General features: G+C 40.8%; 1 protein-coding gene across 1 annotated transcript in view; it reads left to right on the top strand.

Annotated features, from left to right (window-relative positions):
- Window positions 1-22,027, top strand: part of CTNND2 (catenin delta 2) — a 581,628-nt gene that overhangs the window by 440,144 nt on the left and 119,457 nt on the right. The window contains exon 11 of the mRNA XM_035892032.1: window positions 1,982-2,165. Coding sequence (XP_035747925.1) covers window positions 1,982-2,165 — 184 coding nt within the window. The remainder of the gene's footprint in view (window positions 1-1,981; window positions 2,166-22,027) is intronic.

Here is a 22,027-nt window from a genome sequence, read left to right as displayed (position 1 = left end):
TTTAGCAGCTTCCTCCCACCACCACTCACTTTGGCTTTTTTTGATAGTGTAATGTTCCTATTTGTAACCTCGTGTCTGCAATGATGATAATCTTTCTCTCCGTTGGTTCAGGATTTGTAGCCGTAAAGGCAAAACTGAATTTTTCCCCTCAAGGTTAGGTGTGGGGCCAGGCTACTGTCACTACAGGAAGAGGACTAAGAAGGAGTAGGGTTGGACTCTAGAGAAGAGGACGTACGTTGGCAAGAGGAGAGGGAGGAAGAGGCAGGCTTGCTCTTAGAGCTGCTCCTGGGAGGATATAAGGCAAAAATAAAGACTTCTTCAGAGCAGCATATTGCCCTCCGGCTTCTCCCTGTAGCAGTAGCTGCCCAGCAGTAGCAGGCCCTTGGCACAGCACAAAATCAAATGTGCCTTTCCAGTAAATATACAAAATACGTATGAGGGAATGAAAAGCAGGGTCTCTTTTTGCCCCCAACAGTTTCTTGCATGCTTTCTCCATGGCACATTTGCAGTGGCCCTGATTCTTGCTGCTGTGCTCAGAAAGCTTTGGCTCTTGATTGCTCTTCCTTTTCTTTGGATTTTAACAGAAGGTGGGGGTTTTTTTTCAAATTCCAGTAAATTTCCTTGTGAGTTGCACCATTAAACTTGGTGTTTCTGTGCTAAAACAATAGTATTCTGTAACTTTATATAGTAAAATATTTACCAAATAAAAAATGGCTTGTTGAAGGCCAGGATAATACCACACTTACTGTATCAGGTTGTGATGGAAGTCTTTTTGCTGATAGTACCAACTAGCCTAGGCAGTACATCCTCTTTCATTACATTGAAGATCACAGAAAGAGTTGGGCGTTTGTTCTTTCAATGCGTATCTATCAACAGTGATAGTCTTAGTGTAAATCAGAACCTATTTTCTGCTATTGGTTCTTATTAATTTTATTTAGAAGGCAGAAGTGTGAAGTCCAAGCCCTAAAAAAATACATGTAATACTCCTTCATTGTACATGTGGTTCACAGCCTACACAGGCCTAGATCATAACCAGCCACTCAGTTTTTAGGCTTAGCTCTGAGAAATTTTCTGGTTGACAGCCGGCTGAATATGAGCCAGCAGTGTGCCCAGGTGGCCAAGAAGGCCAATGGCATCCTGGCCTTTATCAGGAATAGTGTGACCAGCAGGACAAGGGAAGTCATCGTGCCCCTGTACTCGGTGCTGGTGAGGCCGCACCTCGAATACTGTGTTCAGTTTTGGGCCCCTCACTACAAGAAGGATGTTGCATTGCTGGAGCATGTCCAGAGGAGAGCAACCAAGCTGGTGAGGGGTCTGGAGCACAAGTCATACGAGGAACGGCTGAGGGAACTGGGGTTGTTTAGTCTGGAGCAGAGGAGGCTGAGGGGAGACCTGATTGCCCTCTACAGCTACCTGAAAGGAGGCTGTAGTGAGGTGGGGGTCGGCCTCTTCTCCCTGGTAACAGATGATAGGACGAGGGGGAATGGTTTGAAGCTGCGCCAGGGCAGGTTTAGGTTAGATATTAGGAAAAACTTCTTCACTGAAAGGGTTGTCAGGCTCTGGAATGGGCTGCCCAAGGAGGTGGTCGAGTCCCCATCCTTGGAGGTATTTAAAAGAAGGATAGATGAGGTGCTTAGGGACATGGTTTAGTGGTGGGATGGCAGGGTTAGGTTAACGGTTGGACTCGATGATCTTAAAGGTCTTTTCCAACCAATATGATTCTATGATTCTATGATTCTATGATTTTCAATGTTGCTGTGACTACTTGTTGTGTATTCAAAGCTGTCTTCCCACTGCAAAATTCTGCAGGTATCATTCAGCCGCATTTTACAATGTACTCTTACTTTCTTTTCTTGACGGAAGCAGCTTTATTAAGCGCACCCATGCTGTGAAGTGTTTTAGTGTTTTTTTTTTTAAAAAAAAACCAAAAGCTATTCAATCTTCTCAAGTGTTAATTATTAGTCATGTGCTTTTTTGATAGGAGTTCTCTGGAATCTATCCTCCTGTGATGCACTGAAAATGCCAATCATCCAGGATGCCCTCGCAGTGTTGACCAATGCAGTGATCATCCCTCACTCTGGATGGGAAAACTCTCCGCTCCAGGATGATCATAAAATACAACTCCATTCATCACAGGTGCTGCGCAACGCCACTGGGTGCCTAAGGTGAGTACTGCAAAACATTTGCTCTGCCTTAATCTTCTTGCTTTGGCTTGACTTGTATTTCTCTTTCTTAGGCATCTGTAAAATAAATAATCGGTTTATGTGTCAGTAAAGACAATGACTTTCAGTGCTGTAAACTTGAAGTTGGAAATTAATTAGAAAACAAGCTTCAGGCCATTCAAAAAACAATCTCTAGAAGCGCTGCTTTGGGTTTTCCATTTTTCTTAACTGCTTTGACCAATCTTCTCATCTAAGCTTGTATATTACAGATGTTTTTCTCCTTGTAGATTTGTCCCATTTCCCCAGTTGCTTAAGTGAAGTCAATATGTTCTCACTATTACGCCCAATTTAATCAGCACAAAAAGTAATGAAGATGCTCAAAAAAGTAACATGCCTTACAGGTTCCAGATGCCATTGCTGGAGTTATGATAAGTATGTAAAGTAGACTTTTTCTGCTCTGTGAAGATGAGAAATGGATTTCAATAAGAGACCAACCAATTTAACACCATGCAACTGGAATACTTAAATAGATCCTTAAGAAGTATGGATTTATTTATATTTGTATGCCAAACTTGTATATGCAACACTGAGGTGCTCTTACATGAATATGTACAACGTGATCTGTCCGTTCCTAAAAATCACTGTAGATGTGAGAATGAAAATAGGATGAGTAAGAAGAGTTTCAGTTCTGACAAAGCCTTACAAAAGGATTGAGTCACAGCAATTTCTGAATTCCAATCCATATAATTTTGTTGAAATATTTTAACATATTAGGCAAGTTCTTTCAAGCCATCTTTTTTCTTGTATATTGGAGATTCTGTAATCTGTCTCAGAGACATGAAAATCGATTAGTTAATATTTTTACATACATCACAGAAAAATTATTAGGTGAACAGTATGTGTCAGTAATACAATCTATGTTATATGCTGCATTCGAAGCAGATATCCATCAAAGAGCTAAATAAAAAAAAAATCCAATTTATTAGGAGGTAAAGTAAAACAGCAGTATTTTTTTACATATCTATAGCAAGCACCTTTTTCTCTTTGTGGTGTTTCATCAGATGAAATGTCTCACTTTCAGAACTAATATCTGAAAGGTTTAAGGGAAAAATTGGTAATTATTGACAGTTTATATGTAATCACAGGAGAATGAAATATAAAAAGTAATAACTTCCATACTGTTAATGTACTTGTATTGGACTTAAATGCAAGTATGTGTATGTGAATACCAGCTGTGTTGGGATATGTGACTGAAGCTAGGTATCTGTATCTAAGTTGTACTGATTTTGAAGAGAGTTTGGTAGTATAATTGTGTTGCATTACATTCAAATCACTAGAAAAAAAGTTGCTTGAATCATTGTGACAGAAGTCTTTCCATAAAGACGTGTACTGTGTTATGCTTTTCACACTTCTGATGTTTAACCTCTCTCAGTTAAAAAGCTGCCTCTGAAAGAAGTGTCTGTTATTAACTGGGGGCTTCAAGGTGCCCCTTACCTGAACGGGCATGCTCAGTGTTGGTCTCCCCACACCATGAGCTTCCTGTTCATTTTTCCCAACTGCTTCTCAGGGACTGATGTCCATCCCTAATCCTGCAGACCTCAGTTCATCCTACCTCATAGTTGATGGATTCGTTGCACATTGGTCTTGAAATCTTTTTTTTTTTTTTTTTTTTTTTTTTTTGGTGAGTGTATGCGCACGCCCATTTGCAAACTGATGTGAGCTTACTGTAGCCTGCACTCTGGGTCAGCCTGAGGACATGTGGCCACATGAGAATGGTACGTTGCCCAGTCTAATACACACTGCTTTGCAGCAAGGCTTACTACCAAGTGCTTGATGGTACGCTGTCATAGCAGAATGGCTTCTGGTCAGCTCCTGCAAAATAAGCTCATATCTGCCTGCAAAAGACTGTGCATATTATAACTCTTAAATCCTTCCCAGGTAGCTGTAATAATTCGAATGGCTGTCCTGAGCAGGTTGGTCTTCCTTCTATATTCAGGCCCTTCAACCATAGTATGGCTTTCTAATATCTTTCTGATCTCAAACCCTCCTTATTTCCCAGATGCATCTTTCTCTCCTCTGTAACTGCTTCAGATATTTATTTGGCCTTCATCCATCTTCTTTAGATAATTTCATCCCACTTCGTCTTTGTGGATGCTCTTTGGCAGAGCCAGAACATTTGGAGAGGGTTGAACTTACTTTTGCTTCACACCAGTGGGAGCTTTCTTGTTTACCTTTCCCCAGTCGCTGTTGAAAGTCTCGTCTCTCTGAACAAGATGTCAAGTTTGGGTTTGTGCAAGGGAGAAGAGTGTAAGTTGACCTCTGAAATGGTGACTGGTTGCATTCAGCTAAGATGATGAGGCTGTAGGAAACAGTGACTGTCATAAAGAAAACGTTAGAAAGCCCTGTGTTTTACTGGAGATGACCAGAGCAGCGCACACTCTGTGCAGGTGGTACCTTAGCTAGCGTGCCTTAAATAGCCACCCCCCGCCAATGAACTGAATAGCTCTCATGCTCTCCACCTGTGACTACGTAGAAGCCTCGTCTTTCCATTTCAAGATCTCACTGGATGGGGAGGTAATGAAAAGCGAGAAGATGTAATGGTGCTGCTGGCTGAGTCACTGCTGTGCTTACCTGGTAAATGGAAAGTCCGTTGTCATCTTCCATGGGAGAATTTCTTCTAAGTCTCTGGCTTGGTTGTCCTCTGCCATTTTCTTTTTCTCTTTTTGTTTGCGTTTTTGAAGTTGTTTTGAAGGGACATGCATCAGTATCTGTTGCATTGGGATTATCAGTGATGGTGCTCAGTATCACAGGAAAAGTAGTGGTCTTCAGAATACTTCTAAATCTCTAATGTTGACAGGTTTTAAAGACATCAGGTTATATTACATAAAGTTTAATGCTAACAAATATACTAGGACATTTGGGGGTTTTTTTCAGTCTTGTGTGCCTTTGGCTTTTTGATGCATTCACTGATGAAAACTTCAAATAATATCTGACAGGTGCTGTAATACAATCCATCCCATATACAGTGCTAATAAATAGTTTGCAGTGGCCATTATGTAGGAATATTCAGATCTTTGTGTTTGTCACTACAATATATGAATTATTATTATATGAATTATTCTTTCTGCTGATCTTCCCTTTTCTCAGTTTCTTGAGAGTTTCTTATGCTTTTTCAATTTGATTATTAACTACAGGTTTTAATACTCTTTTCTGCTTATTCATTATCATTCTTAAGCAAGTTCTTAATACATTTAAAATTATGCTATGTGGGACCAGTGCTGCAACTCCAATCACACAGTAATCCAGCTGAAATCAGCATGAAATCATATGAAAACCAGCAGCAAAATCGGACCTTCTTTGCCTGTTATTTTCTTCTTTCCTGAAAGAGGTTATTTACAAACTGCACTTTGCATACTTTTGTGATTTGGGGAAAGAAAATGTTTTAATACAATATAGTACTAATTAATTTCACATAACTTCACATACTTTGAAATGGTTTAGATAACTCAAAGCTCTAAATACTGTGTTATACCTATGACTTATAAATTTATTCTTAATGTTCATCTTTCATAAATTGCCAGACCTCAGTGTGACATGTTAGAGTAATCACCCAATTACTTGCCTCCCCACGAAGACACTAGTACCTTACCTCATTAAGCTGTGTGAAAGTTTGACTTTTTTCCTTTGGGATTTCAGCTATGACTGCTTTATTTGTGCTAGGGAAATACTGTATCTTTGGTTTATAGTTTCTGATTCCTTTAAACTTATCAGGGAAAGTCAAGTGAAAACTCAGTTTTGAATCCCTGTTATTTATAGGGGGGTTTACAATCCCTAATCTCAAATTTAGAAATCAAGAGGAGACACGTTATACAATGTCATCTTAACCCAAAGTGTCAACTTACTCACCACCAAGCTAGATTTCTGTCCAAAGACTATCCAAAAAAATCCCAGACAAAATTTTTTCAAGACTTTTTGTCCTAATATACAGTCTGGACCTTGGTTTTTACTATGAATTTAAGGTGATTTTAAGTTAATAGAATCTCATCTGAGGACTTTAAGGAATTTTAAGAATTTACTGCTTTAAGATTCTAATCTGGTTTTAGATTCAAAATCATAAAATGCTGTAGTTTTCTTTCTTCCAATTTAATTTTTCATCATGCAGTGAAGGTACAGGGACAATTGTGAAAATCAAAGATCTATTAAAATATGTATCTTCCCATCCCATTAGTTGCTTATACGGGAGAGTAACTCAAGATTTTTTTGTTTATAAAGCCCCATACCTTTCAGATTTTCATACTTCATATTTCCAAACTTGTCAAACCTTTCACAAAATACCATTAATTATTTTTCAACTAAAAAAATTTGTAGCAAGCTCTCAGAATAGAAAACCAAAGGGGAAAAGTGCTTTTAAAACATGAATGTAACTGACCCAGCAGTATTTTGTGGATAGATCAACTTTTGGAAGGAACAAGTTATCTCATTAAAGCAATTTGTGTTAACTGTGAAGCCTGAATATCACATGTTTTTAACTGTTTTGTGGATGAATGATCTGTTTCACAGAAATTTACAGCTAATGCATTTATCTCACCGTCTTATTTCTGTTCCAGTTCTCTTCTAAGCATCCAGAGTCTATTGATACCTATTCTTAGGAACTCCTATAATCGGTTTTGAATATAACATTCTGCTGCAAACTGACAAAAGAAAATGTGGGAGCAGCAGAAAATAAATAGCACAGGCTTTCTATCCGTCATCTGTTTAGTTTCTTAAGAAATATACGTATATATGAAGAAACATTCTTCTAAACATACATATGAAACATGTTTCTTAAAAAACTGAACTGATACATGTACATATGTGCATGTGTATATGTGTAGATACATACATATATAAAGGGCTGATTACTGAAGTTAAAACATGTTTCTGTCTTTACTGACTGGTGCAAACTCTGAATATCTGCAGTTGGGTATAAATGGAGCTGGCTTCTTACAGTGGGACCAGCACCTTTGCTGCTGATTTTATGATTCTCCTCCTATCAGCAGAACAGTTGCATTTTGTCCGTCACTGTGTATGCTGTAGTGGATGTAGAGATGTTGGACTTGCCAGCCCGTCTCAGTATCTCCCTTGCTTTTCCAGAGCCCAGGAGCTCTTCTCAGGCTGACCTTGCAATCTTGTGCATCAGATAACAAGAAAGCCCACGCTCCATTAAAAAGCCTGTCAGAATCCAAAGTTAGGACAAAACTCATATTAACGGTGTATTTCCACTAGCAGCCTACTCAAGGGAGGGACTTTTACTACAAACAGTTCCAGCAATCAAGAAGCAGAGGAGACAGCTACCTAGAGGGATACTGAGGCTGGGTTATCCGCTTGCAGAACGGAAGCTGTCCAAATCCAAACCCACAATTTTACCTCCTCTTAGCCTCTTCAAATCCAGTCTTATCCTGGAAAAAGGGGTAATCACTACTGTTCTTGTCTTTTTAATACATTTTGAGCTATTAAAATTACAAAGCTGATGTAATTAACATCCAAGGACCATCAGATCAGCAGACTGGATGCCAATGATCTAGCTACATTCTATGAACGTACTGTGGTGAAACACACGTGGTATTTTACATAGTCTACGAAGTTGCACACCATGTGTTAAACCTCGTTTGGCCACAACTAGGGTGTTGAATCAAGTTAGAGAGTTTCTGAACTCAAGGGTTATATTGGTGTGTCCGTTGTTAAACAAACACACGTTCTCCTGACAGCTCTCCTCAACTTGGGAATTTCTCTAGGATGTGGAGTTGGAAGTAAGTACAGAGGAAAGCCTCCTAAAGAAGCTAAGGAAAAGCTTAGTTCCAGTGTCTGGTTCTGTGAAGTTCAATCCCTTTTCACTAAAACTCAAATTCTTATCAAAATTATATCATTTATGCTCCTGGGTCCCAGCAATGAGAAGCTATGGAGGAATTGAGGGGCTAATGTCAATTCTTCATTATTTCGAAGAAAGCGAGGATTCCTGACATGTACTGTACGAATGACTATCAGATAATTTTCAGTTTAATATAAGTGAAGGTATTGTTGATGACAACTTCTATGTCTTGTCTTTCCTGGTTAAAGCTGAATGGCATATTGTTTACTTCTAAAGATATTACCTCAGAAGTTCTGTATTACTTGTACATGATGAATTTTGAAAAAAACTGTCTTTGATAAGCCTTATAATGCCTCCTGGAATACCATATGGGAACACAGTTCACAGGAGGGAAAATGAGCAGAACTGCTGTTTCTTGTCTTTTAAAGCAAGATAGAAAGGAGTAAGCTCATAAGTTGCATTTACCTCATGGCAGGCATTTTCATCAATGAGTAGGTGCCTATACAAGAGCCTGGTTTTTAGAGGCTATGAGTATTCTAGACTATTACTGACTTACCAGCTCTGAAAATCATTTGTAGTTTTGGTGTTGTTGATGAGGTTAAGTGTCAAATTTCAGGCACCCCAATTCAAAACTTTCAGACAGGCTGCTTTTGTGGGCATGAATTATGCAAAAGGTATTTTTAAAAAGGCCTAAAACTTTCAGTAGCTCATGTGTAAATGTTCATGGCCATATTCCTGGTCTTCCAATCACAAACCAAAATGGGAAAAATCACAGGAAATTAATAAGAGTCAGTCTGCCGTGGAAAACGTATTTCACCTTTTCAAGAAGCTGAAAGGTCCGGTCCAGAAAAAAGTCACAGCCAATTGTGAGAGGCCACAGTGATTGCATCCCAATTAAGCATAACGTTTCAGAGGCAAATTTCTGCAAGATACGAGAGAGATTGTTCTTTACTGAATGCTGCAATCATTCAGAAATGTAGCCGAAGTAAAAATCTAATGTTAAGATTTGAGGGGAGGGGGAGATTTTAGTATAAATAGATCAGTGTTCTCTGATTGCTGTTGTAATATTTCTATTCAGATGATACTCGAGGGAGAAGTACCAACAGAATGAAATGTGTAGCTGTGTCAGATACTTAAGCACCCCACTTTTTCTTCACAGCTCAGTTACTCCCACTTTGCATATTCATGAACAAATTTTTAAGGTTTATACAAGGTCATACTGTATTAATTATAGCAGTGGTATTCAAATAGCACTCTGAAGTTTAATGCTTTTTCAGCATTTCTGGTAAAAGCATTACTTCAACCTATCAGACTGATGCTACAAATTCCACATAGTTTTGGAAGTTCATTCTGGGCTCAGGTTGATCAAAATCTCAACCAGAAATTTTGGTTTTAAACTGATGTTATAGAATGCCTTTTGTATTCTCCTTTGGTCTGAAAAATAGTACAGCATAATTACAGACACTTTTTGCTCTCCTACACTTAAAAACATGTAACTAGCTTCGGTGGTGCATCTCCTTCCGCCATCATTTTATCAGATAAAAGACTCTGGGCTGCTCTGCCTTCATCTGCCTTCAGATGCAGAAGGAACTCCCAATATATTGATTTTGCACTGAGATAGACAAAAAGTAATCTGTCAACATCCATCTTCAAAATATTAAGTGATCCCTGGGCAAACAAGGAAACTCATTTATGTTTCAGTGGGGCTTCATGTTTGGATATAAATTAGAAATATTGGACCTATATGTCAGAATCTGATAATTCAGGACCTAGCTGAAATTGAGTTCCTATCCTTCATCTAGGAACTTTTACTCTCCTTACCACGAATGTATGTGAGGTTTTTTAGGGGAAAAAAACAACAACTTAACTGGGTGTCATACAGTTACAAATATTTACATGTTGCTATGGCAGGAGTGTGTTCTTCCTGTAATTTACTAATTTACTCTTGCTGGAAATTATACATGCACATATGAAAAGAATTCATGTGCCTCAGTACCTTTACTTGCATCTTACGATATTAATAGGCTCAGCAACGATGGCAAAACTATCAACTGCTGCCTCTTAGGTGGCATGACTTACGGCATACCCTAGCCTTGGATTTGGGATGTCTTGAGTATCTCAAGTATGTTTTGAATGAGTGACTATTTTCCCAGCTTTTGGTGGTTTTAATTCCTTTCAGGTTGAATGCCTGCTGTTAACTAGTGCCTAATGTGAAAATTAAATGTCGGCCCATGTTTGCATGGTTAGGTAGTGTTAATTTACATTTCCTTCTGTCAGAGGTTTAGGCCATGTGGATGTGAATGCTCTGAAGAAAGTGAAATCGTTTGTTGTGTGAAAGGGCTTAGATTCTGTGGGTTGGTGGTTTTTTTTTCGTTTTGGTACAGTTTTTGTTTATTCATGAGTAAGCGTTAGCTTGGCAGACACTGTAATACAGTATGATCCGAATCTTGGTGGCCTGCTGACTCCAAGCCCAGCTGACTACAACGGGCCTCCTTCTCGCTGGCCAGCTGCAGAGCTGAGTATCACAGTGGCACGGCTCTTTTCATCTTGGGAAAAGTCCCAAAGCCTGTGTGATGCCACATGTATTTCAGAACGGGTCAGCACGTCCATGCGGTCACTGCGTGGGAAGCTGAAGAGATGGACCCAATTCTGTCTCAACTGTCTTGAGCCCGTTGGAAAGAATCACATGGGCCACAGGTGTCAGTGGGAACCAGAGTGTACCTCTGTTGTTGCTTTTCTGACCATCCAAAATCCTAGACAGTCCTTTTTGAATGGGTACTTTGAAAAACCGGTATAGTCTGGCTGCACAGAAAATACTATTTGTCTCAGCATGAGAGAAAAACTGATTGTGGCAATTCTGTAGCACCACTCACGGTCATGGTGACTGAAGATAGAGGATGATGTTTTATTTACCCAAGGAAAATGAGAAACACAGTCATCCAGAGTGTGTATGCCCACTCAATTCCACCACAGATACTAAAATAATATTTGGTAAAGTTGAGGTTCTTTGGTGCTAATCACTTGGTTTGTATATTAGCTAGCTTTTCTCCTCTTAAAACTGTTTGCATTACTAGGCAGTATGAAAAAGGAACATGAGAAAACATGTGGCTCTGCATAGTGAAGAAAAGGCAGGGCGTACTTTTGCAGCTTTCCCTCATTATCTTATGATAGACTGCTTCAAATCTGAAGAAACTTCCCCGAGGAGTGAGAAGATCATTTGGTCTCTTTGCTCAGTCTGAGGATTTTCAGTAGAGATATCTGTTTGAAGTACGCTGAGCTTGCTTCATCCTTCTGGATAAGCCAGCCAACATCACAGAGCATACATTTTATCACCCCCTTTCAGCATGTTTTGGGCATATGAACTGTCTCACTTCAAGCACAAGGGTAATTAATGCTAGCAGCTCAAGTTGAGCCAGTGCTCAAGTCTTTTGCTGCCAGAAGGCTTTGATGGCATTCCACATTTCTGCAAGTTGGTGAGCTCCTGAGAGCTTGTGAGAAATTCTCCCGGGTAATACCCTTAGCACTGAAGCTGTAAGACCTGCAGTCCCCACTAACCACACTTACAAACGTCATTACTTCTATCTGTTTTGGAAATATTTTCCCAGGAAGCTTCCTGATGAAGTAAGTAAATAAATAAAAACATGGCTCTTGGGGGGGACGGGGGGAGGGCCTGATGAAATAGGCTGCAGACTGCCGAGCCTGCCTGGCTTATAGTCCGCTCATGATCTCTGAGCTGAAGACTGAAACACAGCAGCATTTCTGGATGGCATCGTCTGTGAAACTTTGCCCAGTAAGTGTTGAGCTCGTGTTCTTACTGCCACTACACATCTCCATAGAGGAGTTTGAGCACTTTGTCAGATTTTTCCTTAAGTAGAGAGGACAATCTAGTAAGAATACTTTGAGAAAGAAAGATAAAAGTCCATTACTTGCAGTCAGATGGGTTTCCCCCTTTCTCAGAGGACTAGCGAAGTGAACAGTTAATTTGGGGCTAAACTGAGACTGAAGTATAAAGACTGAAGTAAAAAGCATGCGATGCCCATCACTAATTCAGTCTCATCAGTTTTATCCAATTTGAATATTTCTCTGGACACAACAAAAACTAACACACACATGGCATGAGGGGGTTCAAAGCTCGGGCAAGGTGCAAGGTGATGCTGATTGCCAGCTATAGCTCGCTACTACGCACACAGCCTTGCGGACACGGCGCAGAGAGGCAACAACAGAACAGGTCGAGAGGATTTTCCTGTCTTCCGCCAGCAAAGTCTGTGCTAAGTTTCCGTCTAATATGGCAGGCAGGGTGGAAGATTTCCCTCTTTAAAAACGGGTTAAAGATTTTAAAGGTTTGTGGGTCTTAGGGTTTTGTCCTGTTGGCTTCCCTAAATTAGCTTCATATTTTATTTTCAAGTTCTGTATTGCTGTTGAGAAAGTTTCCTTTGGAAAGGATGAACACATTCTATTTTTAAAAAAAATAATAATAATTCTGTATTTTAACTGCATCTGCATGTACTATATAAAAGCATTTAACATCTGCCTGATAGTATTTTTAGCTAAGACTGCACACTACACGCAGAGGATTTCTGTGACAAAGTACTTCTGAAGTATTCATCCTAGTGTAGCTTTTTTACTTTCACAGCTCATTTCTTTTTGTCAGGTACTCATTTATTATAGTTAGTTGGTTACAGCTTCAGCATTTTCTCTTGAAGGACAGTAGCACTGAGATATGCCTCCTCCTCTTCCCCTGCTGTCATTCATCCATCTTTGTATCTGATTTACTATGCGCAAAAGTGAAATACTTGGAAAATGTTTCAGCAGAGATAATCCTAAGGGGGCACAATGGAGGTATTATGCATATACAAAACTGGGTGATTTTTTTTCTTAATCCACTAACAAAGTAAAAATACATAATAAATTAGAAAAAAGAAATATTTTATGTACATCAAAATATTCATTTAATTCTCTGGGTTCTTTTTCTATAATTAATTTGTGTTGAGGACCTTTTTCAGTAGACTGGTCAAATTGATTCTGATTGATACCTGCCATCTTTGGTTGCCAGGCTTCGTACAAAGAAGGAGTGTCTTCAAATCTATGCAAACACAAGAAAATATGCACTATGGTCCACAGTTTTGGTAGATACGCATGTGCTACAGCTAGCTGCTTGTGTTCGCAGGCTGGTTGCACTCCAGGCTGCTCAGGTGAGTGCTTGTAGTCAGTGGTAGACCTAAGGCTGCCTGGCCTTGGGCACAGCTTGGGACCTCAGAAGTGTTTAAAAGCTGTGCAGACAAGGTGCTTAGGGACATGGTTTAGTGGTGGACTTGGCAGTGTTAGGTTAACAGTTGGACTTGATGATCTTAAAGGTCTTTTCCAACCTAAACAATTCTATGATTCTAAGTATTTAAGTTTTGTAGCCCCACAGAAGCAAGGGAGATCTCGTAGTTAGTTAGCAAACTAAATGGGTGGGGGTGGGATGTCACCCTCTTTACAGCCCATGTGATAAAGGGGGCAGAGCAGAGGCAAATTACTCTGTTTACATTCACCTACAGCATGACCAAGTGGCAGAAACAAACATTTACGAGTTTCTGTGAATATTTGCTGTGCACAAGAGAATGATCCAACCCCTGGGACAAATGTAAGAAGCAAGATGCGGCTTTATTAACTTTACACTAAGGATGGCGGTGCAATTAGGGTGATGTCTTCTACGCTAGACATCATCTGTCTCAAAACCAGCATAGTCCTCCTTAGCCCGCTCCTTGGCACAATGGTGTCCCCCTTCCCTGCCACAAGGCTGCAGAGGTTACTGAGGACAAGCGCTCAGTAACTAACCCACGCACAGGCATAGGATCCACCAGCAAAGTCAGCTGGAGTGTGGCTGGGATCACCAGCTCTGAAACTGGGGAAAGGGAAATTCACAGGAATGATGCATTTTTCTGAACTGAAATTTTGTATGATTTACAGGAACAATGGGGGAATTTTTAATTGTTTTTACAGGAATAATATGCTTGCTTTTTTATTTCATTTTGGCTTTACTGTTGAGAGGACTGGTAATTTTGGGTTTGCCTTCAGCTAGATTGTAGAAAAGTGGACTAAAAGAGTATTTGGGCACTGAAATAATCCCAGATTTCTCCAAATGTTTTTTTTTTTTTCATTGAGGGTTTTTTTGTTTGGGTTTCAATCAAGAAAACCAAGGTTCTCAAAGTTAAGTAGGCAGCATCTCCACCTGTGAGGAGTTTACCATCACCTTCCTTTGATTATAAAAGCAATTTGTGACTGGGTTTAGATGGCTTGCTTAACTAGGCACCTGAATTAAGTGCTGGTTGTGTAGATGCACGCTACTCCTATATGTCCTGTTTGTGAATACATAGCCATCTTTCTGTCAATAATCAGTTTGGTTTACCATTTGCTCCTTCAAACCTATAGGTACTTTAAATACTTCGATATGGTTATTATCTAGAATGAAAATATATCATTACTTGTTAATAACCCAGGAAGAAAGATGTGTGTGCATCTGTGGGGAGGTTTGTATGTGTTTATATTGCTATATGCTTTCTTTTTTTGGTACTGTCTCTGGACTGAATAACAGCAGTTGGTAGTATTTTTTAAAGAAAGTAGAAAGTGACTTCATTAGCACAAACACTTTATTCTAGAAATGTGGCTCCACACATCATGAAACACATGGAAAGCATTAACTGATTAATTATCCTCCATAATTCTCTGACATACCTCTGTCTACACTATAATGGATGCAGTATTGCTTCTGCCAGAGTCACATGTTGCTTGACCTTATTGCAGACATACAGTGTAATTACTAAATAGGGACTAATTTATGTAAACAAATGTTAGTTTTTCATAGCATGAGCCCTATCATGTTTTATTGCTACTGTATGTTATATAGTCAGACATTCTTCAAAGGGCTTGGGTAGGTCATTATTGTAAATTATACTGTAAACTCTAAAGATTTAGTTTACAAAGTGAGTGTTGTAATCCCTAGATACGATTGCTGTTTCCTCCAAGTGTGTGAGAACTTCAGTTGAGCATGCTTTGGCAAAGTAAATAGATCTTACTTTGTATGAGGGTACTCAAATTATTTTGTAGTTAGTACGCAGAGAGTTTCGGGGATGTTAATGTAAACCACATCTGTACTATCAGACAGATAAGCGAGAGCCAGAGTATTTTTAATACTTTCATAAGTGTAATATACTGGCCTTCATCTATCAAAAATCATAGAGGTAGCTGCCACACAGTAAGAGTAATTGAATTCCATTACTCCTCATAAGCCAAGCTAATCTAATGGCTCCCATTCTTAAATCAAGTACAGGAATGTATGATGAGGGGAATACTGGAACTATCCACCAGTTTTCTTCTCGGTTTCCAACAATAGTGATACTGCCTTCTCTCTCTCTCTCTCTCTCCCCCCCCCCCTCCCCCCCAAAAAAAAAGGAAAGAAGGAGATTGATCGTGTTTACACTGGCGTATGAGTAACTGGAGTTTTCCTTGGTGCAGACAGGCAGTGGTTTGGGGAGTGTGACTCTTGGCAGGCATTTAAACTTTCTCATTCCTTTCCTGCTTAATCATTCATTTCACACTTATTCCTCTCTGTTGGAGGTCTGTCCTTGTGGTGTTTATTTTGTGAAGTGCATGTGTTCAGTAAAATATAAATGATTTCCCTATCTTACCAATAGTAAATGTTTGTTCATGTTCAAAATCTGCAGTGAGAAACAGAACGGTTTCCAGAGGACGCCAGTTTGGAGTTTGCTCTGCATTTTTCATAGTTCCTGTGTAACAAATTTAGTGGCCTCAGCACAATTCCTGCTACTGTCTAACTCAAAGCAATACCACTGTTGTCAGTCCTCGATACCCAGGCAGGAAACAGGAATGACGTTGGCCGTAGAACTGGAAGGCTAACTTGCAGCACTGGGTAGGTGTACCTGCAGCAGCTTCCCATCAGCACGTTCAGCCAGCAGTACAGACCGTTGCATTTGGTATAGAACTCCTGTGGGCCTGGGGCTATACCTGTAGGTTGTTATCCTCAACTGTAGTGGCATATTTCCATTTTAACTGTGGTTGTTAACAATACCTGCCTACGCTTTGATCATTCCTCCTGACAGCAGCACCAACGTATCCATGGCAGTCACAAATTCAATGGGTTTTGAAGCTTCTGTGTAGCTGCTTTACAGGAGGAGGGTGCTCACCAAATTAAAAAAAAAAAAACTGGGAGCAGACCACCCTGTTGTACAGGAAGACTGGCAATTATGGCAGAAAGCTCACTTGGGTAAACAGAAAGCTTCCTGAAGCACAAAAAGAGACCAAGGAGTGGAAACCAGAACAACAAAGGAGTATGGAAAGCCTTGGTTCTGCACTTGGAGATGAAATGAGGAAGATCAAAGCCCAGCTAGAGCTAACTAGGGACATACAGAGTCACAGCAGGGGATTTTACAGGTGTATGTACCCTGAAAGCAGAAAGAAGTTGAGGAGAATGTGAGTCCATTGATGCCTGGGGAGGACAAATTAGTGATGGACAAAAGGGAAAAGGCTGAAGACCTTTTGTGGCTCAGTCTTATCAGGCAAATCTGGCTCCTAGACTCCTGTACGTTTCAGCATGATTTTAGGGAGGAGAAGGAGAAACCAGCCATGGGCAAGCAACAGGTTAGGGACTGCTTGGAGAAAATACATTCAGATCCATGAAACTGGTTAGGATTTACCCTCCAAGAGGAGCTGGTCAATACAGTTATGAGGCAGCTAGCATGCTGGTGTTTGGGGGAGGTGTCTGAGGACTAGAGAAAGGCTAAAAATTTATCTGTCTTTGAGGAGAACTAGAAGGACAGTCTGGGGACCACCTTTACCTTAAACCCTGGAAAAATCTTGGACCATGAGTTTTTGGAATACATTTCCAAACATGCGAAGGAGAAACAGTCAGCATGGGTTTACCAGTGGCCAGTCATGCTTAATGAGTCCAATTCCCTTCTATGATAAAGTGTCTGGCCATGTGGATGAACGGAGAACACTGATGCAACATACCATCACCTTATTAAGTGCTTTATCAGTACAGGCTGGAAACCCTCTGGCTGATCATCACCCCTTTCAAAAAGAAACTGGAGTTTAATGGTGTGTTTTCATCATGAATAAGGCAGACTGGGGTACATCTGGGGCGAGCAGGTCCATAGAAGATTTTCCCCCTTTACTCAGTACTGGTGTGGCCCCATCTGCAATACTGAGTCCAGCTTTCAGCCCACCCAGTTCAAGAGAGATGTTCAGAAACTGGAGAGGGTGCAGGGAAGAGGTCACAAATTTCATCTTGGAAGGTTCAAATTGGTCATTATGCTTTACCTGGAAGGAACAGAGAGGTGTTGGGGTGTGCATCCTTTGATGTCTTCAAGGCTCTCTTAACAAAACCGCTGACCTTGTCCTGTGTTGATGATAGTCCCTCCTCAGGCAGCAGGCTGGACTTGGGTGACTTCCCACACGTTCCTTCCAACCAGCATTTCAGAGATTCTGTCAGTGACTCTGGAGTTTCAAGTCAAGCCCCCAGAAAATGAGGAATACAGAAATTGCAAGCTCTGAAACAAAATCTGGAAGAGACCAAAATTCCTTTACCTCCTTTCTCTTCTCAGGGCCATTATTTGTATTCCCTTGGATTGATCCTGGAGCGCTTGCTGAGAGAGATGAGCAAGTTAACAGAAAACAACCCCTTCTACAGTGTAGCTCTGATTCACAACCATTAAGACCATCTGGTGCAGTGGATGCAGCACGAGTCCTGTGGGGGTGAAAAGTGACAGTGTAGACAACATATCACCATCGTTCTGTAAAAGGGGGTTGAATTACAGTTGCAGAGGCCAACGCAGTTCGGGTATTACTAAGTTTTCAGTGCTTGACTTTCTAAGCGTACTGTTATGTAAACTATTTTATAATTCATAATGATGAACTGATTAGCAATTGCAAGTAAAATTACTTTCAAACGTCAGACAAACAGCTAGAGAAAGATTTGTATTTGAAACATCTTTTTTTTTAATTACAGTAGTGTAGGTTAATGAGTGTTCATTGGGTTTCTCTTAATTTTTGTTAGGACTAATTTTAAATCGTAGAATAGTTTATGAAGTAAATAGAGTGAGTTCTGTGAATTAGTAAGTGGTATTTTGACGGGATTTTAAATTGAAATGTGTAGTTATGCCATTGGACATATGTAATAAGATGTTTATTTAAATAGACTGCATTCCACACACTGCAGAATTAAATAATCACTGTGACTTGAAACACTAAGCAGACAGTTTGAACACAAGGTATTTAAGTGGCATTTAACTCTCAAAGTAAGAATTCCTTTCAGACACAAAGTAAGGGAGATCTGCTTGTCGCTCTTCATATAAATAACATTGCGTAAATGCAGTGGGCTCACTCTAGAAAACTTAATTTTAATTAAACTGACTGTGGAATGACTGAAAACTCTCTGGAAATGAATTCTGAAGTATTACAGTAGTGTTATGAGACACACCAGAAGGATCTGCTACTTGAATTGGAGAGTGGGCTGCTCTTCTCTTTGGGAGGGTGGACTGTGTGATGTACTCCTTGTAGAAGGACATTTGCAGCTTGTTGGTGTGGCAGCTCATTGCCTTGGTTGAATGAACTTTTATTCATGCCATAAGCAATGTGTATTTTCCTTTTAATTAAATTTCATTCTTTGGTGGCTGTCTCACAGTGGAAGTCAAAAATACAGTGTGACAGTGGAAAAGAGAGAAGTGGGATTAAAAAAAAAAAACAGATCAGAACAACATTGATGAAACAATTTTTCTGGAAGAAAAAAGGCAGGGAGGGGGGTTGTCACTTAGTAACTACCACTTTTTCAATACATATTTATGATGCAAAGAGCACAGACAATCCCAGAATTGCAGTTACAAGCTGCTGTTCATAATTTTTTACATCAAGATGAAACTGCAGTCAAAGTATTGACCATTACTTGCAAAGTGTCTCAAGTGCCATTCGCAAGTCTCTAAAACCAATTAAATCCCCTCAAAATTGAGATAAAACTTCAAAATTCTGTGCAAAATACAAATACTATGTTTTTGAAGGAATGGAGGTAGGGGAAACTCAGTGGATTTTTCCTTAATTCATTTTCCTAACACGATTTTGGAACATCTAGGTGTTGGCTTTTGATCTCACTGATACCTCCATATTTTTCTAGACTTCTCTGGACTTGTATACGGAAATATTTCCAGAGCTCTCTGCTGTTTATTTCAGAGTGGCTTCATCATTGGGCTAAATAAACAAAGTTGGTTATACTTGATCTTTGAAGTAGTTTCAGAGTTTATGTTTGTTACTGCTCTTCTTTCTGGGTATTAATAGTAGCAATCAACTTCCCTAGCACCGCAGGTTTTTTTGGCTCTCATGCTTCGTTCAGTTAACGGGGTAGACTTTTAAAGCAAGTTTACAGTGTGACAGGCTGCCTGAATCTTCTCGGGCAGGTTGTAGTGCCACTCTTCGAACGGGGCTCGGGTTATAAATGTGTAATTTGAAGACCTAAGTGGTCTAAAGCAACTCATTGGGGAAAGGAGGAGGAAGGCGTACTGAACGTTGTGAAAGCCTTACTGTAAGAGGCTATAGCAAATGTCAGATGCCACTGTATGAAATTCTGACTTCTGAATTATAAATGTGAAACAGCTCGGTGTAATTAGGCACGTTCTGAGGAAAGATTTCGCTGTGCAGATTGAAATTCCAGCATTCACCTACATGCACCCGAGTGGCTTTGGCTGCACTTGTCACGGCAGTACTGCTGGCTGGCGGAGGCAGAAGTTGGAGCAGCCCGGCACAGCCCCAAAAGGTGTGGGCAAACACAGAGGTTCATCTTTTCCAGCTGCCAAGGTGCTGCTTTCCATGGAGATTGTCAGAGAGTGGATGACATTCATGACAGTGGTGTTGCGTGGCTTAGTACCATGATGCTGAGGGCACCATTTTGGGTAGAATGATCAGGCAAGAGTGCAGATATGGTTGGTGAGAAGTAGGCTTAAAGGTTAAATTGAAGCTGAGTAAGAGTTACAGCTTGGGTGTTGTAACCAAGAGTTTTATCTTAGGGACTTGTCTACGCAGTGAAAGGGCGGAAAGCAAAGAACTGCAGAATAGCTGTTTCTCAGTAATTCTCCCTGTGAATACTGTCAGGGCAGGCCTGGTGTCCCCAGAGGAAGTTAGTGCAGGATAAATACTGCGTATGAAATTCAAGTAACTTTTCCATAAGCTTCCTCCAGCAGAACAGTCCGTACAGTGCCTGCGTGTTCCCGGTGTGTTCAGTGGCATCCATCGGTGCTGGTGTGTGTCTCTGGAGTGCAGGTGTACCCCTTCAGCTCTGTGGTCTCATACAGCTAAGAAGTCTGTTCCCAGAGCTGTGCTCAGAGGGATGCTTACCTGCCGCCAGCATCTAGGGCTGCAGGGAGAGGTGCTGGTACCCAGCAAAGTGCAGGTCATTGTCTGACCCTGATTATGGTGTGGGGAGGAGAGCCTGATTCTCAGCTGAGGCCCCTCCAACACCTGTATCCCACATGGCAGGGGAGGGCGGTGTAGGGCCCTCAGCAGCATAGCACCCCATAGAACAAAATCTACAGGATGAAGAGGAAAATATGGGACTGATGTGACCCTCCTGTGTATGCATACATAAAATTATAACAAGAGCTAATTTTAAGCATGACATAGCTATGGCTTTTGGTTTATGGAGGAGCTGAGATTTGGGGGATCTCAGATGGAGACCATATACTTCGCACTTGCAGAGGCCAATGTGCTTAAGCCTGTAGTCCAGTTAAGGATGCAGGTCTTAACATTCAGAATAACAGACCTTCAACCAAAAGCGCTACTCAGTCTTGAGTGGCTTTAGGAGTGGAAAGAGAGGGCATATCAATACCAGTATAGCAGATTCAAGAGAGTCAGCTACCTAATGAGTTGTGTCAGGGAGTGTCAGGAGCAGGGCTGCCCCCTGGGGTCAGCGAGCCGGGTGCTGAGGGTGGCTGAGAGATGGCCGGGCAATGCCCTCACCAGCAGCCTCAGCCAGGGGAGCAGAGTCGAGGGGAGAGCAGTGGGTCCTCTGGGCACTCCAGGGAGCATCAGGCGGCAGCAGGGGATGGAGCCAGCTCCAAGGCCGAGGCAGGAAATCCAAACATGGAGCCAGAAACAGGGCTGGGGACCTGCACTGCTGCAGCATCTCTGGGGCAGGGATGGGGCTCTGGGCTCGGCTGCGGTGGGGTCCTGGGCTGTGGGAACGGGTGTGTAAAGCTGGCGGGCATGTAGGTAGGTGTGTAAAAAATGAGGTAAATCAAATAATACAGAAGTGGTAGGCATGACTTTAACCATAATTAATAAATTGCAGGGTAATTCTGCCTTTCTCAGTGCAGCGTCCATAAATGAATCATCTCGTGCAAAACAGGCAGGCAGTTTATCAGTTACAGTCACGTGAGCCTTCTGTATCCCAGGCAGAAAGATAACTCAAGCACAAGGAATTGGAACATTGCGATACTTGATTCATACAGTGATCATCTTGATGGAGTGTCATTTTATCAGAGCCACCTGTTCAGGAAGAAAAAAAAAAAATCCACTAGTATTTGGTATTAGCATATTTATTTCAGCAAGATTTGGCAATGGAAATCAGCTCTGAGCTGGGGAATAAGTGCTGAGCTGCCTAAAGTTGTATTAAATAATTTGCACTCTTTTATACCTAATATAGGAAATTTTACTTTAATTCTGGGAATTGTGTTTGCGCTGTACTGGAGGAAGGTATGTTGTTGAGTAACTGACAATTAACTGAGAATGGTAAAATAATAATTACAAAATTAGAATGAGTGTTTATTCAGAAAAGAACAGACACCTTTATAAGCTGTAATTATCTTTTTGCTAATTTGGTCTCTGACTGGCACACAAAACATACAGCGGGTGGAACTCTTCCCCAGGCATAACACCACTATAGTCAAAGCACAGTGCTAGAGGTGAGGTTTGTGCACTGGGCGCGTTGTAAAAACGGGTCACACGGGAGCAAGTCTGATGGCGCTGAGTAGCT

The sequence above is a fragment of the Egretta garzetta genome, unplaced genomic scaffold (assembly GCF_000687185.1).
Source record: "Egretta garzetta isolate BGI_Z169 unplaced genomic scaffold, ASM68718v1 scaffold144, whole genome shotgun sequence".
Classification (NCBI taxonomy): domain Eukaryota; kingdom Metazoa; phylum Chordata; class Aves; order Pelecaniformes; family Ardeidae; genus Egretta; species Egretta garzetta.
Note: the sequence above shows the minus strand (reverse complement) of the source record. Positions and strands in the feature narration are given on the sequence as shown.